At 32.6% G+C, this 18,302-nt stretch overlaps 1 protein-coding gene across 1 annotated transcript; it reads left to right on the top strand.

The window, feature by feature from the left end:
- Positions 1 to 2,816: 2,816 nt before the first annotated feature.
- Positions 2,817 to 17,978, top strand: LOC119606727 (protein phosphatase PHLPP-like protein). The gene is made up of 3 exons (XM_037960298.1): positions 2,817 to 3,044; positions 4,863 to 5,020; positions 15,428 to 17,978. Exons 1-3 carry the CDS (start codon positions 2,841 to 2,843, stop codon positions 17,976 to 17,978), a joined length of 2,913 nt encoding a protein of 970 aa, XP_037816226.1. The 5' UTR covers positions 2,817 to 2,840.
- The last annotated feature ends 324 nt before the right edge of the window (positions 17,979 to 18,302 follow it).

Raw genomic sequence — 18,302 nt, 5'->3', positions numbered from 1 at the left:
TAAAATTTTATCAAACAGTTGTCAATTTTACAAATAATTTTTTTTAATTAATTAGGAAAATCAAAAAAGTTTAAGGAGCCGTAGAAAAATATACGCTAGTTCCTCGACTCGAATATTTTTAAAATTTAGACGGGCTGTATTATTATTTACTTAAAAATTATATTTAAATAATCTGTGAATACAAAGCAAATGAAAGTATTCGAAACCGGTTTTTAAAAAGTGAAAAAACCGGGTTATTCGATATTCGAAAAATCAACATTAAGAAAAAACCGACACTGGTAAAGCAGAAAAAACCGGTTTTAAAACCGGTTGAAAAATCGAGTGGATCACCCTATTAGACATACGCTATAGACAATTTTCTATAAATCCTATTTCAAAAAATTATTTAATGTTATTGATAACGACCACTCATTACCAAGTAATGTATGAAAGAAGTAATGAAGTAATGTATGAAAGAACCTGTAATACTCATTACCAAAATTTGAAAATATTTTACTGGGATAAAAAAAGAACAACATTATTTGCTTCTTATTTGTTTGTTTTTTAAGGTTGCTTAGACTTCTTGGCCAAATCGAAAGATTATAACGCCAACACCAAATATTCCAGTACGACTGGACAGACTATCAAATTGAGTTTTTTTGGTTCTCCACCATAATCAAAATTAAAACTTAGGTTAAGTTAACACGAATGCATATTGTCAACATGCCCCTCAAAAAAAACGTAACTCGGTATAGTTATTCGACGTCACACATTTGACCAATGGACCAGGACGGCCTGAATCCCCTTAAGCGATAATGGCAACTATGCACGACGATCTTCCTCCACCCAGAGCTGAATTACGAATGTATATTTGCTTCTTATTTTTCAACTATACTAATCTATTAAAGAGAACAAAAAAAAATATATATTACAAATTGAGAGCCTGAAGGTTTCTGATATTAAGATAATATGCTCTTATTAAAGTAACACTAAACATAATAGTAAAATTGAAAGCTTGACTTTTTATTTGATTGCATCAAACAAACAGCAAAATGCAGAAAAAATATAGTATGTATATTAATTACGGAAATTAAAACTAAAGCCCCATAAACCTTGTTAAATATCTGTTATAAAAAAAACTTGCAGAGTTTCCCAACACTGCTTCAACTTAAAGCTAAAGTGAAGAAAATTTAAAAAGAGATAATTGACAACTAGTACCTTGTAAAATTCATTGATAATCTCTACTCAATGTTATTTAAATGTACTCGTAATACACATAGAGTTATATACTAGTACCTAAATTATTAAGTGGCAGCAGTTATCTAAAGGAGTTTAATCATTTTATAACAATTGACAAAGAATTTTATATTTATTATTATTTATTTTATAATATTGCCAACTTTGGATATATGGATTACTCTTTGGACTAGATTATCAACTAAATTATAGTATTTTTAATTAGCCTATGGGCCACAGACTAGTCCAATATACATATTGAAAAGATTATTGACTAGCCTATGAACTTATCTGTTGAATATATTATGGACTTCCCTATTGACGAGCCTGTGGGCGAGTCTATTAGGAAGTCTATGGAGTATCCCATTGACTAATATATTGACTAGTCTATGCTTCAGTTTATGGATTGGTCTTTTAAAAGCCTGCTGACAAGTTTATTGACAAGTATATTGAAAAGTGTACTTATTGGTCTATGAACTTGTCTATTGACTTGTCTATGCGCTAGTCTATTGACTATATGGAATAACCAAGTAACTATTCTATTTACTACTCTATTGACAAGCCTATGAACTAGAATATTGATTATTTTAGCTTATAGACTAGTATATGGACTATTCTATTCTATTGAATAGTATATGGATAAGTCTATTAAGTTGTAAATTGGCTAGTCTACTGACTAGTCAATGGACGAGTCTACTGAATAGTCAATGGACTCTACTGACTAATTTATGGACTAGTCAACTGACCATTCTATGGACATCCTATAGTCTTTCCCTGATGTGATTTGTCAATCTTAAATGATGTCAATAGGTATGGTAAAAGTTGATCAGTGTCATATTTTCAATTCAAAAATTAACTCCATTCAAGTTTAAAATATATGTAATTCTAATACTTTCAAAACTCTGTTGTTATTAGACCATAAAACACTTGCTCAACACACGAACTCCTGTGTTTTAAAGAAGAGAGGAATTTTTGAATACGACTTAATAACAAACAAGTGGAACTGAGAATGCTAAAGCACTGTCGGCTACAACAGGTGTTAGGTACTTGTAAAGGTGGTAGCGGTAGAAATACAGCTCTTGGTGGGGGAAGTAGAGTTGTTGGAGCTGGTATTGGTGGTGGTTTTTAAGTCAGCAGTAGATGGGCTAGAAGAAATAACTTCTTACCAACAAAATATACAAGTGACTGAAAAAATCTCTGAGGCGTAACATGTTGCTTTTGAAAATGTTTAGTTTTGAATTGACTGCGTAATGTTTAAGACGGTTTAATAAAAATTTAATAAGGGAAAAAATAAAATATTAAAACGTTAATGAAAAAAGTAAAAAAAAATGTTATATTAAAGAAAGAATTTCCAAAAAGTGTTAACATTTTTAAGAAAAAAAATGTGTGAATAAACAAAGATTTTAAATTTGAATCTACCAATTTTAAAAAAATATTAAAAAATTGTGTTAAATCTACATTAAATCTACAATTAAAAATGCATAAAGTTCACTTATATATGGCTAAATTGTTCATGCATGACAAAGATCTTGCGCAAAACACTTTATAACCGTTAAAAAAAATAGAAGAGACGTCCAACAAGTAATAATCCAAACCATCAACAACACTATTAAACAATCCACAATATGATTAAAGCTACGAAAATTTTAAAGAAACCTTCAGCTGATTTTTACAAGTCTAAATTAAAAATGAAAACTAATGAAAAACTCGATCAACAGCAACAACCAGTAAATGGATCCAGTGATTCCTCCGATCAACAGCAACCTTTGAAAAGTTTTAGTTTAAAAGGAAATCAATTAAGTGGCAGTATATTAATTGGAAATTATAATGTAAGATTAAAAAAATAAAAGATATTTTTATATGTATTTTAAGAAAGCTCGGGAGAAGTTTATAAACAATTTGGAAAAAAGTAAAGAAAATATATTAAATTAATTGAACTAAATAAACGTTTTTTTTAAGATTTTTATCATTTTAAACGTTATGTACTTTTGCTTCAATGTTGCCAGATTGCGTACGTATGAAAAGTAGGATACATATGCTTGGTGTCAAAACATTTATTTATTTGTCCATTACAATACAATTACAAATTATATATATTCACCCGAGCAGGATGACGATGACCAACGTCCGTTATAGTGTAGCTAACCAGGGTCTCTGTTGGGAATCGAACCCACAACTCCCAGATTGACAGGCTAGCATACTACCAACTAGACTACCGGGACACCCATGTCAAAACATGTTTATAAAAGAAAACTATTTCATTTACACTGTTAGAAAATGGATTTATATATATAGGTTTTTTTGTATAAGTTAAAGGGTCGAAAGCCTTATCATTACGAAATTCGGCAGTATCATTATGCGTATAGAATAAAACTTGTTTGTGCCGTTTTTTGTATTGCTACTTTTATAATTAACATAATTATGAGTTCCAAAGTTATAACGCACAAAAAAGTGGTCGTACACCTATTCATTAAAATATACCGATCGACTCAGAATCACTTTCTGAGTACCACCTTCCGGCTGGCTGACTCTCCATGAAGGTTTACATGGAGAGTGCACTAGGAACAGGCCGTTTTGTTCAATATATTTTAATGAAATTTGGACCATACATGTTTAAATAAAGGTCCTATTGAAAATGGTTAAAATCGGTCCATTATTTCTCTATACAAACGAAACTTCTGATAACGGTTTTTATCTCATAACTACGTCAAATTTATTAGAACCTCTTCAAAAATTGGTCAAACAAATAAGCATATATAGTATTGACGATTTTTGTCCTCATTTAAACCTAACCCCCATAGGAACTCCCCTTTAGAAAATGACTTAAACTTCCATAACGTCCATCGCGATAAAATTTCTGATACCATAATACCTTCCTCAAAAATTTTATGAAGATCAGCCCATACCATAACTCCCATATAATACTTCTTTTATGTTTACTTTAGCATTTGAACTGCTCGCGCACTAGCAACAGCCAACTAACGAACAGGAGGTCGTATTCTCTGCGACCAATTTTTTTATTTGATGAACATTAAAGACAATTTGTAATGATATTGGGCTGAATTATCGAATTGCTAAAAACGTGACCAAGTAAAAAATCATTCGATATTGCAAAACAAATGTACATATATATAGTATTTTTAGTAAAATTTTCATATCAAAATGTGTTTTCGATACGAACACTTATTCGATCACGTAATTCGACCACTAAATTCGAGATTTTATACATCGAGCCATAAAATATAGGTATGTGTGAGTACGGAAATTAAATGTGGATATTTTAAGGGTCATTTATTTTAGTCAAATATTTCATAGGTCTGAACTAAGTTTAAAAAATTCCATAAAAAGTATACATATTCATTGGTCCATCAATATCTGGTAACGCCATCGTTTGCGTTTCCCTTCAAGAAAACCTCAATTATGTAATTTTTATTGTGCGCAAGCGTGTAGACAGACGTTTTTCTGTTGTTGTAAACTCGTAAGTACCTTTAGTCTCTCTCACCATAAGAGTCTTTTTTTGTAAATTTTTGCACAAGTATGCAATGTATGATCATAACTACTTTTGTTATTATCATACAATGTACATAATTTATGATTTATTATTATTGTTGTTTGTTCATTAAATGTTTTTCTTCTCTTTAACTTAGTATTTGACCCAATTGGAGGTGAGTGAAAACGAAATGGAAGTTTTGGATTTAAGTTCTTTGGCACAATTGGAGACCTTAAAGTGCAGTCATAATAAGTTGTTGGAAATAATGTTGAACGGCAGTAATTTAACATCATTGATTGCCGATTCTAATTGTAAGTATTGTTAAGTGTTTAAATGGAACGTGATAGAATTTTGTGTTTTAATGTGGAACTTAAAAGCTGTGAAAATTTAACCGAATATTCCAACTAAAATATACTTGACTATAGACCTGGCTATAGACTAGACTATAGACTAGACTGTTGACTAGACTATAGAATAGACTGTTGACTAGACTATAGACTAGACTGTTGACTAGACTATAGATTAGACTGTAGACTAGACTATAGACTAGACTATAGTCTAGACTATAGACCAGACTATAGTCTAGACTATAGACTACACTATAGACTACACTATAGACTAGACTATAGACTAGACTATAGACTAGACAATAGACTAGACAATACACTAGGCTATAGACTAGACTATAGACTAGACAATAGACTAGACAATAGACTAGACTATAGACTAGACTATAGACTAGACTATAGACTAGACTATAGACTAGACTATAGACTAGACTATAGACTAGACTATAGACTAGACTATAGACTAGACTATAGACTAGACTATAGACTAGACTATAGACTAGACTATAGACTAGACTATAGACTAGACTATAGACTAGACTATAGACTAGACTATAGACTAGACTATAGACTAGACTATAGACTAGACTATAGACTAGACTATAGACTAGACTATAGACTAGACTAGACTAGACTATAGACTAGACTATAGACTAGACTATAGACTAGACTATAGACTAGACTAGACTATAGACTAGACTATAGACTAGACTATAGACTAGACTATAGACTAGACTATAGACTAGACTATAGACTAGACTATAGACTAGACTAGACTATAGACTAGACTATAGACTAGACTATAGACTAGACTATAGACTAGACTATAGACTAGACTATAGACTAGACTATAGACTAGACTATAGACTAGACTATAGACTAGACTATAGACTAGACTATAGACTAGACTATAGACTAGACTATAGACTAGACTATAGACTAGACTATAGACTAGACTATAGACTAGACTATAGACTAGACTATAGACTAGACTATAGACTAGACTATAGACTAGACTATAGACTAGACTATAGACTAGACTATAGACTAGACTATAGACTAGACTATAGACTAGACTATAGACTAGACTATAGACTAGACTATAGACTAGACTATAGACTAGACTATAGACTAGACTATAGACTAGACTAGACTAGACTAGACTAGACTATAGACTAGACTAGACTAGACTATAGACTAGACTATAGACTAGACTATAGACTAGACTATAGACTAGACTATAGACTAGACTATAGACTAGACTATAGACTAGACTATAGACTAGACTATAGACTAGACTATAGACTAGACTATAGACTAGACTATAGACTAGACTATAGACTAGACTATAGACTAGACTATAGACTAGACTATAGACTAGACTATAGACTAGACTATAGACTAGACTATAGACTAGACTATAGACTAGACTATAGACTAGACTATAGACTAGACTATAGACTAGACTATAGACTAGACTATAGACTAGACTATAGACTAGACTATAGACTAGACTATAGACTAGACTATAGACTAGACTATAGACTAGACTATAGACTAGACTATAGACTAGACTATAGACTAGACTATAGACTAGACTATAGACTAGACTATAGACTAGACTATAGACTAGACTATAGACTAGACTATAGACTAGACTATAGACTAGACTAGACTAGACTATAGACTAGACTATAGACTAGACTATAGACTAGACTATAGACTAGACTATAGACTAGACTATAGACTAGACTAAGACTAGACTATAGACTAGACTATAGACTAGACTATAGACTAGACTATAGACTAGACTATAGACTAGACTATAGACTAGACTATAGACTAGACTATAGACTAGACTATAGACTAGACTATAGACTAGACTATAGACTAGACTATAGACTAGACTATAGACTAGACTATAGACTACTAGACTAGACTATAGACTAGACTATAGACTAGACTATAGACTAGACTATAGACTAGACTATAGACTAGACTATAGACTAGACTATAGACTAGACTAGACTAGACTATAGACTAGACTATAGACTAGACTATAGACTAGACTATAGACTAGACATAGACTAGACTATAGACTAGACTATAGACTAGACTATAGACTAGACTATAGACTAGACTATAGACTAGACCTATAGACTAGACTATAGACTAGACTATAGACTAGACTATAGACTAGACTATAGACTAGACTATAGACTAGACATAGACTAGACTAGACTAGGACTATAGACTAGACTATAGACTAGACTATAGACTAGGACTATAGACTAGACTATAGACTAGACTATACAGACTAGACAGTATAGACTAGACTATAGACTAGACTATAGACTAGACTATAGACTAGACTATAGACTAGACTATAGACTAACTATAGACTAGACTATAGACTAGACTATAGACTAGACTAATAGACTAGACTATAAACTAGACTATAGACTAGACTATAGACTAGACTATAGACTAGACTATAGACTAGGAATAGACTAGGACTATAGACTAGACTATAGACTAGACTAGATAGAACGATAGACTAGCAATATAGACTAGACTATAGACTAGACTATAGACTAGACTATGACTAGACTATAGACTAGACTATAGACTAGACTATAGACTAGACTATAGACTAGGACTAAGACTAGACTATAGACTAGACTATAGACTAGCTATAGACCTAGACTATAGACTAGACTATAGACTAGACTATAGGACTAGACTATAGACTAGACTATAGGACTCGACTATAGACTAGACCTATAGAACTAGACTATAGACTAGACTATAGGACTAGACTATAGACTAGACTATAGACTAGACTATAGACTAGACTATAGACTAGACTATAGACTAGACTATAGACTAGGACTATAGGACTAGACTATAGACTAGACTATAGACTAGACTATAGACTAGACTATAGACTAGGACTATAGACTAGACTATAGACTAGACTATAGACTAGACTATAGACTAGACTATAGACTAGACTATAGGACTAGACTATAGACTAGACTATAGACTAGACTATAGACTAGACTATAGACTAGACTATAGACTAGACTATAGACTAGACTATAGACTAGACTATAGACTAGACTATAGACTAGACTATAGACTAGACTATAGACTAGACTATAGACTAGACTATAGACTAGACTATAGACTAGACTATAGACTAGACTATAGACTAGACTATAGACTAGACTATAGACTAGACTATAGACTAGACTATAGACTAGACTATAGACTAGACTATAGACTAGACTATAGACTAGACTATAGACTAGACTATAGACTAGACTATAACTAGACTATAGACTAGACTATAGACTAGACTATAGACTAGACTATAGACTAGACTATAGACTAGACTATAGACTAGACTATAGACTAGACTATACTATAGACTAGGACTATAGACTAGACTATAGACTAGACTATAGACTAGACTATAGACTAGACTATAGACATAGACTATAGACTAGACTATAGGACTAGACTATAGACTAGGACATAGACTAGACTATAGACTAGGACTATAGGAACTAGACTATAGACTAGACTATAGACTAGACTATAGACTAGACTAGCTAGACTAGACTACTAGACTAGACTATAGACTAGACTATACTAGACTAAGACTAGACTATAGACTAGACTATAGACTAGACTAGACCAGGGGTCGGCAAACTTTTGAGTCGGAAGAGCCAAAATTTTACAGTTTACAAAACAGGGTTTTAAAAGAGCCACAAAATGTTTGTTTATTAAAACATTACAAATACGTTATAAATCACTTCAAAAATATATTTTTTGTTTAATTATCTGCAAGACAATCTGCAAGGAATCTTTCTTTTAGATTTTTGACTAAAAATACTTTTTGTGGGTCATTCGAATGCATTTTTTAACACTTGTTATATATAGGTATAAAAGTTTATTAGAGTGGGGCGACAGTGATATCATTTAAAGGCATCTGCCATAATACAGTATAAAGTGTCATAGTTATGTATATTAATTAGGCAGCAATCGAGATAAAATTTTGCAAAAGTTTTTTTTATATGATGTATTGCGGACATCGAACCATAATTGAGCAACACCAATATAAGGCCCCTTTAAGAAAATTACTCTAACGAACATAATTTTATTTTAACACTCTTAACTGTCTTAATAATAGCAGTATTATGACAAAATTTAACACAAACAGGAATAAAAATCACTTTACCAAATTTGGTGATGATCGGCTCATAATTGATCCCATCCCCCATACTAGATCCCCATTAGAAAATGACCGCTCTTAGAGTCAACTTTCGAAAACGAAGTTATGACATACAACATCCTAAAATACAAGTATAGTGATGAAAGTCAACACAAACAAGTTTTATAGGATCTAAAATCTCATTACCAAATTTTGTAAGGATGGGTCCATAATACGCTTTCTGGTCCCTTATTTATTTATAGCCAAAAATTTTATGTCAAAAATATATCAATCTTTCATAGATCACTGTCATTAAAACATGGAATATTTAAAAATTTTTAATTTTTTGGCACCTTTTTATAGAAAGCGTGCAAAAAATATAAAATTCTTTAAAAAAGATTAAAGTCTTCAAATAGACCAAGTTTTTAGTATTTAACTGTATCCAAACTCTCCACATTATTAATTAATTACTATATCTTAAATTTCCAAAAAATATGTTTTAATTCGAAAAACGCGAAAATTTCGGAATGTACATATGATCATGTTTTACATCTTATTTAATGGCACTTCGTAAGAGCGCTGATATGATAACTAGGGATGTCAAACGGGAATTCCCGATTCCCGAAAACCCCGGTATTTTCGGGAATTGAAAGTACCGAAAACCGGGATTTTAAAAAATGAAATTCCGGGAAATTTCGGGATTATAAAATCCCGAATTTTTAAGGGTTTTCCCGCTATTTTATACATCATAAAGTATTAAATAAGAGAATTTTAAAAGATTAAGATTGGACTTAAGATGACTCTACTAACTTACAAGCTGAAATATCAAAAATAAAAAGGGCAATAAATAGGCATAGTAAGAAATTATAAGCGGGCAAGGACGACCATATAACCCCCTACACCAGTTATGAGAGTAAAATGTGATTTAGTTTTCATAATAAATCATTTAAGTTGATTTATACCTCGCCTCCGGTATATTTTAGCAATTTATTGTTAAAAAACTATTTTTCTGAAATATGCATGGGGGAAGCCTTCATATAAGTCGATCCTCATAAAATTTGGAGGCCGAATTTTCGGTTACAAAAAATTTATTTATGCTGAATTTCATTGCGGGACTTCTCTTTTGAAGCGAATTGTGGACAATAAATTCTTTTTTAAAGCTGTGCTTTGTATGGGGGCTAGGATCAGAAGAAGCCCGATCATTTCAAAATTTATCAGGGTATTTAAGGACAGTATAAAACAAAAGCACTTCTCCGGAGATACCCAATATACCATCCCCACTAAGGTGATGTAAGCTATAAAAAGGGCAATAATCGGATATCTAATGGGTGTATTAGAATCTATAATGGAGGTCAACCTGCCAATAAGATGGCAAGATGATAATTCCCTTATTTGGGTTAGAGAACACGGGATATAACTAAAAATAATATTGCTAGTACTTTGGCAAAAGGTGGAATTACTATGGCTATAATTGATAGAAAACAGTTCTGTAGTATTTCCCTATTGACCATTAAAAACCATATATCCGATATTCAGCTCAAGACGGATGGTCTCATGAGTACATAGGTGCAGTACAGATGCTCTATGTAGCCTCGTATGGATCCTCATTACGCATACTATCTAAATATTAGGTTTCATTAAATTGTAAGTTTTGAAACCACTGTAAATTTGGATATCATGGGTTATATTTTATATTTAAAAGATATAAGAAGCTTTTGCTCAAAAGTAAGTTTTTATTCTACTATTCAGTACCTGGGATAGAAAGATTTTTATTCTAAATACTTTGAATTAATTTGTTTTTCTTTTTACAAAATGCTTATTGGAAAGTAAATACTAGAGCCCTGCATGAGTGACTTAAATAATAAATTAAAACATTTGATTTTTTTCAAACACTGTGTTTGACTCACTCATTGTTTTATGAATGAAATGAATAGTATATTTGAAAATAAGGAATGTTAGTCAATACTCAATTCAAACGAAACAAGTAATGAGAGTGTTTGTGTGATTCAATTCAAGTAGTATACAGTGAGTGAATCGAGTGAAAGCAAAACAATTTTTAAGTTCGACAAATTAACAGATTTTTTGAATATTACTTCGAATTTTCGAACTTAATTTCGAATAGTTGAAGATAATATAGTAGCGTCATCAACTGTACTTAACACTGCCAAATTTCAGCCAATTTGGTCCACGGAAACTGGTTTTATCAGCTTTAAATTTTTTTCGAACATGAGTTCGAATTTTCGAAAATTTTTTTTTTAGTTTTTTGGACTCAAAGAATAATTTAAAAGCATAAAAAATTTTTCGAACATAACTTCGAATTTTCGAACTTAATTTCGAATATTCGAACATAATATTATCTTGTTATCAATTGTACTCAAGACTACCAAATTTCAGCGAATTCGGGCCACAGGAACTAGTTTTAACAGCATTCAAAATTTTCACCATTTATTCAAGAAAAAGTTTGAATCGATTCATTCGATTCAAACAATCTATTTTGTATTGTTTTAACATAAACAAATTGTTTACTCGCTCGATTTGAATGTAGTTGCACATTCACTTGATAGTACTCACAACGTTTGAGTATAACAAAACTTTGTAAATACTATTCTAAACAAACAATGAGTTGAGTGCAAAGCAATGAGTCACTCATTGTGTGTAGCAAATAGAGTTACTCATGCAGGGCTCTAGTAAATACCTACTAAGTGTATTCATAATGCAATGTGAAATAGAGAATGTTATTTTGGTCGGTAAATTATTAAGATTTTTTGAATTTTTTTTATATTTTTCGGGATTTAGAAATCCCGAAAATCCCGGGATCCCGATATCGGGATTCCGGGATTTATTTAAAAATCCCGAATCCCGGGATTTCCAAATATAAGTCCCGATTGGCATCCCTAATGATAACCCATTTGTTTATAAGAACTTTTCAATTAACACTTTCAAGAATCCAACATTTACTTACAATATTAACTTGTACATGGAACAAATTCAATGGGAGTGATAGGTTTTTATGGCTTTAGAAAGTTTGGATCATAACTTGTTGTTTAAAGTTTCAAAAATGACTCTAAATTTTCATTTGTTAGTTGACTTTTTACCTAACTCTTCCAACTTGCTTTTAAACTTTGCGTTTCTAGAGATCCAATACAAATTCCAAATGGCTCAATGAGGATTTACTCTCAAATGTGTGATTGTAAGGGCAAATAGAAGGAAATGAGCGAATAGCTAATTGTGTTGTTTTCGTTCTTTTTCACTCAAGAAGAACATGTTTTTGTTCATGTACAGAACGATTAAGCAAAGTTAAAAAGTTTTGTATATTGTCGAAACGTTTGCGAATTGTTTTGTTAGTTTTAATACACTGCTCGTTAATCGATTCGGAAAGATTTTAAAATATATAAAAATTTTTTTTACAAAATAAATAAAACATGTGTATGAAACTAAAGAGCCATAGCTCCACACTCAAAGAGCCGCATTTGGCTCGCGAGCCGTAGTTTGCCGACCCCTGGACTAGACTATAGACTAGACTATAGACTAGACTATAGACTAGACTATAGACTAGACTATAGACTAGACTATAGACTAGACTATAGACTAGACTATAGACTAGACTATAGACTAGACTATAGACTGGACTATAGACTAGACTATAGACTAGACTATAGACTAGACTATAGACTAGACTATAGACTAGACTATAGACTAGACTATAGACTAGACTATAGACTAGACTATAGACTAGACTATAGACTAGACTATAGACTAGACTATAGACTAGACTATAGACAAGACTATAGACTAGACTATAGACTAGACTATAGACTAGACTATAGACAAGACTATAGACTAGACTATAGACTAGACTATAGACTAGCCTATAGACTAGACTATAGACTAGACTATAGACTAGACTATAGACTAGACTATAGACTAGACTATAGACTAGACTATAGACTAGACTATAGACTAGACTATAGACTAGACTATAGACTAGACTATAGACTAGACTATAGACTAGACTATAGACTAGACTATAGACTAGACTATAGACTAGACTATAGACTAGACTATAGACTAGACTATAGACTAGACTATAGACTAGACTATAGACTAGACTATAGAATAGACTATAGACTAGACTATAGACTAGACTATAGACTAGACTATAGACTAGACTATAGACTAGACTATAGACTAGACTATAGACTAGACTATAGACTAGACTATAGACTAGACTATAGAATAGACTATAGACTAGACTATAGACTAGACTATAGACTAGACTATAGACTAGACTATAGACTAGACTAGACTATAGACTAGACTATAGACTAGACTATAGACTAGACTATAGACTAGACTAGACTATAGACTAGACTATAGACTAGACTATAGACTAGACTATAGACTAGACTATAGACTAGACTATAGACTAGACTATAGACTAGACTATAGACTAGACTATAGACTAGACTATAGACTAGACTATAGACTAGACTATAGACTAGACTATAGACTAGACTATAGACTAGACTATAGACTAGACTATAGACTAGACTATAGACTAGACTATAGACTAGACTATAGACTAGACTATAGACTAGACTATAGACTAGACTGACTATAGGCTGGACTATAGACTAGACTATAGGCTGGACTATAGACTAGACTATAGACTAGACTATAGGCTGGACTATAGACTAGACTATAGACTAGACTATAGACTAGACTATAGACTAGACTATAGACTAGACTATAGACTAGACTATAGACTAGACTATAGACTAGACTATAGACTAGACTATAGACTAGACTATAGACTAGACTATAGACTAGACTATAGACTAGACTATAGACTAGACTATAGACTAGACTATAGACTAGACTATAGACTAGACTATAGACTAGACTATAGACTAGACTATAGACTAGACTATAGACTAGACTATAGACTAGACTATAGACTAGACTATAGACTAGACTATAGACTAGACTATAGACTAGACTATAGACTAGACTATAGACTAGACTATAGACTAGACTATAGACTAGACTATAGACTAGACTATAGACTAGACTATAGACTAGACTATAGACTAGACTATAGACTAGACTATAGACTAGACTATAGACTAGACTATAGACTAGACTATAGACTAGACTATAGACTAGACTATAGACTAGACTATAGACTAGACTATAGACTAGACTATAGACTAGACTATAGACTAGACTATAGACTAGACTATAGACTAGACTATAGACTAGACTATAGACTAGACTATAGACTAGACTAGGACTAGACTAGACTATAGACTAGACTAGACTATAGACTAGACTATAGACTAGACTATAGACTAGACTATAGACTAGACTATAGACTAGACTATAGACTAGACTATAGACTAGACTATAGACTAGACTATAGACTAGACTATAGACTAGACTATAGACTAGACTATAGACTAGACTATAGACTAGACTATAGACTAGACTATAGACTAGACTATAGACTAGACTATAGACTAGACTATAGACTAGACTATAGACTAGACTATAGACTAGACTATAGACTAGGACTATAGACTAGACTATAGACTAGACTATAGACTAGACTATAGACTAGACTATAGACTAGACTATAGACTAGACTAGACTAGACTAGACTAGACTATAGACTAGACTATAGACTAGACTATAGACTAGACTATAGACTAGACTATAGACTAGACTATAGACTAGACTATAGACTAGACTATAGACTAGACTATAGACTAGGACTATAGATAGACTATAGACTAGACTATAGATAGACTATAGACTAGACTATAGACTAGACTAGACTACTAGACTAGACTATATAGACTAGATAGACTTAGACTCTATAACTGACTATAGACTAGACTATAGACTAGACTATAGATAGACTACTAGACTATAGACTAGGACTATACTAGACTATAGACTAGACATAGACTAAGACTAGACTAATAGACTATAGACTAGACTATAGACTAGACTATTAGGACTTAGAGGATTAGATTACTATAGACTATATAGGAATGACTATAGACTAGACTATTATCTAAGTCTAAGTTTATTAATTATTGTTGTGATATTTTAAGAAATTGTTTTAATAGCTATTTGACTTTCTGTTTTCAGGTCTTCACTCCATCAAATATCACCTATTCCCAGCAAATTATATCATGTCGATATATCAAACAACTATTTCACCGAATTACCCAAATGGCTTAACGAGTGTGAAATGTTGGAAACGCTCAATGCTTCTCACAATCAATTACAAAAAGTAACCGAATTTCTGCTCACAAGTAAGACAAAAAAATTACGTGATCTTAATTTGGCCTACAACAATTTGAGGATCATTGAAAGATTACCGGAACGTTTTGAAATGCTGGAGAAGCTACAGTTGCATAGTAATGAAATACAACTATTAACCGACAATTTATTTGCCATAACAAGACAATCATTGAAATATTTAAATCTGTCCTGTAATAAATTACAAATTTTACCTCCTGTGGTAGAGGAGTGGACGGAACAAGATTTTGTGCTGGAAAGATTATTTGTGACCAGTAACAATTTAGATGATCGCATATTTGAGGTTTTAAAACAGGCTAAAAATTTAAAGATTTTATATGCTGCTTACAATAAGATTACTGGAATAATGGATGAGTGTTTAAAGGAGTTAAAGGATCTGGAGGAATTAATGTTGTCGGGCAATTTATTGCAACAGTTGCCCGATAGTGTTTGCAATTTGAGACAATTGCAGGTTTTAAGGGTCCATTCTAATCTATTGTTGTTTACACCGCCCTTAAGTAAATTGACATCTTTAAAGGTCTTAGACTTGGCTCATAATCATTTAGATCATTTGGACTTGATAAGTGTAGTGCCTCAAAATCTAAAATATTTGGATTTATCTTGTAATCTACAACTTCAGGTCGATGAGAGACAAGTGCAAATGTGTCGTACTCAAAGAAAATGGAGCTTGGTAGATGTATCGGGTAAAAATCGTATAAATTTACCCACGAGAAAAGCAGAGGGTCATCAAAAAGAAACTTGTGCTGCAAATCAACAAACACATAAACCACCTTGGTTGTTGGGGTTTTCAGAGACCCCAGGAAAATGTCGAAAACTTTTGGTGACCCAACTAAGAGAATGTAAATTTCGTAATGACGAGGCTTTACTTGGCATGTTTGTTAGTACATCCTCACATGCTTCAGCAGCTTCGAAAATGGCTCAAATGATGCCCAAATTACTGCAGCAGGAGAGATGTGTTAAAGAGAATATAGGAGAGTATATGAAATATACACTCTTGGCGGCTCAGCAAAAATTAAGCGATCAACCTTTAGGGGCCGCCATATTATGTCATATTTCCAGAGAAAATACTCCACTCAAAGATATGGTGAGACCCCAGAAAACAAAACGTTATGTACTGAGAGTAGCCAGCATAGGTAATGCGGGAGCTTATTTGATTAGAAGAACTAGTAATGTGGAACTGGTGTCAAAACAAAATAACTCCTATTTAAAAATGCCCTCGTCTGCTCTTAGTCTTAAAGATCCTTGTATTGCCGAGTGTGTGCTGGGCAACGACGATGAATATTTGATTATTTGTAATCAAGGCATATGGTCAGTTTTAGATGTCGATCGAATGGCTCGTGAAATACGTAAAGAGGAAAATGTGGTTCTGGCGGCCAAGCGGGTGCAAGATATTGCACAAAGTTTTGGTTCGAATGAAAATCTTAGTGTAATCGTTATAAGATTCAAAAATATTGGCACAGATGTGGACTATCTAATAAAAGAGCTTAAACAGACTGTGCGCCGAAAACCTCAAACATTGACGAGTAATTCGGCTCTACTGCCGAATGTTTGCAAACGGGCGTGTTGTGATCGTAATACAAATTGTCGCCATCGTTTGGGATCAACGCGTCAAATTGCTGCTATAGCAGCTCGTGGAAGTGATCGTTCCTCGCCTAGTGGTCAAAGTGATCAAGCTTTAAGCTTAATAAATCATAAAACAGACAATGACAATGAATATATCTTAGCTCATGCCCGAGTTTTGGAAGAAACCACCGAAATGGAAATGTTAGATGAAACCGACTCCGTTCTATCCGAAGAACAATTTAAGTGTTGGGAATATATGCTGGAACAAAATACCCAATTACTTTTTGACAAAGAACTCAATACCATCTCTAAATCGTTTACCAAAAATCGTAATTCTGAACGTAAATCTACAAATCGTTCCCCGGTCGAACGTTATGATTACAAATCGAATTTATTGAAATCGAATACTCAAAAATTCATTTCCACCAGTTCTCCCCAATTACTCTATTCGGAGGTTAAGAAACCCTCTATAACCCAAACACACAATCACAACCATCAGCCCACCTCTCAGCAGCAACAGGTTTCGTTTCTTTCAAAACACTTCGGTAGTTCACGTTCTTTCGGTGCTGCTTACAATTTGTTTTCCGATGCCAAAAGTCGTGACTCCTTGGCCAGTGCTGTAGGCTATTCAAAATTGGGTGGCGGTCCAAATGCTGCATATTTTGGCTCATTGCAACGTCTAATGCCATACAATTTGGAATGTGATTTTGCTGTTACCCAGGAACGTTCGTTTTTGGATGAGGATGATGATGACTTGGATGAGCATGAGCATCGTATGCGTAAATATTGGGGTGTTGCAACTACAGAGTTGTAGTTATTAGTAGGTTATTTTTTGTATAAATGTAATTTTTAATCTATGTTTAAGATAACATTAAGGAAGAGATTTAAACTGAATTCGAAAACGATAAAAAAATTAATTGAATTTAAATAAAGTTTCAATTAAAAGAATAATGTGTAATTCGTATTTGGGTGAGATTTAAATAAGAATAAATACATAATCAGTGGGAAGTATTCAATATTTATACAATAAGGTATAACTTTTTGCAATTTTTGCAAATATCAAAAATACCATAGCAAGGCCTTCCAAAGCCTTAACAAATGTTACGGAATATAAAATGTTTTTCGCGTTTTGTATAAA

Source organism: Lucilia sericata, unplaced genomic scaffold (genome assembly GCF_015586225.1).
Source record: "Lucilia sericata isolate MDLA Ls3-8-SP2 unplaced genomic scaffold, ASM1558622v1 Contig000616F_arrow, whole genome shotgun sequence".
In the NCBI taxonomy this organism is placed as follows: Eukaryota; Metazoa; Arthropoda; class Insecta; order Diptera; family Calliphoridae; genus Lucilia; species Lucilia sericata.
This window is presented reverse-complemented; position numbering and strand designations above follow the sequence as displayed.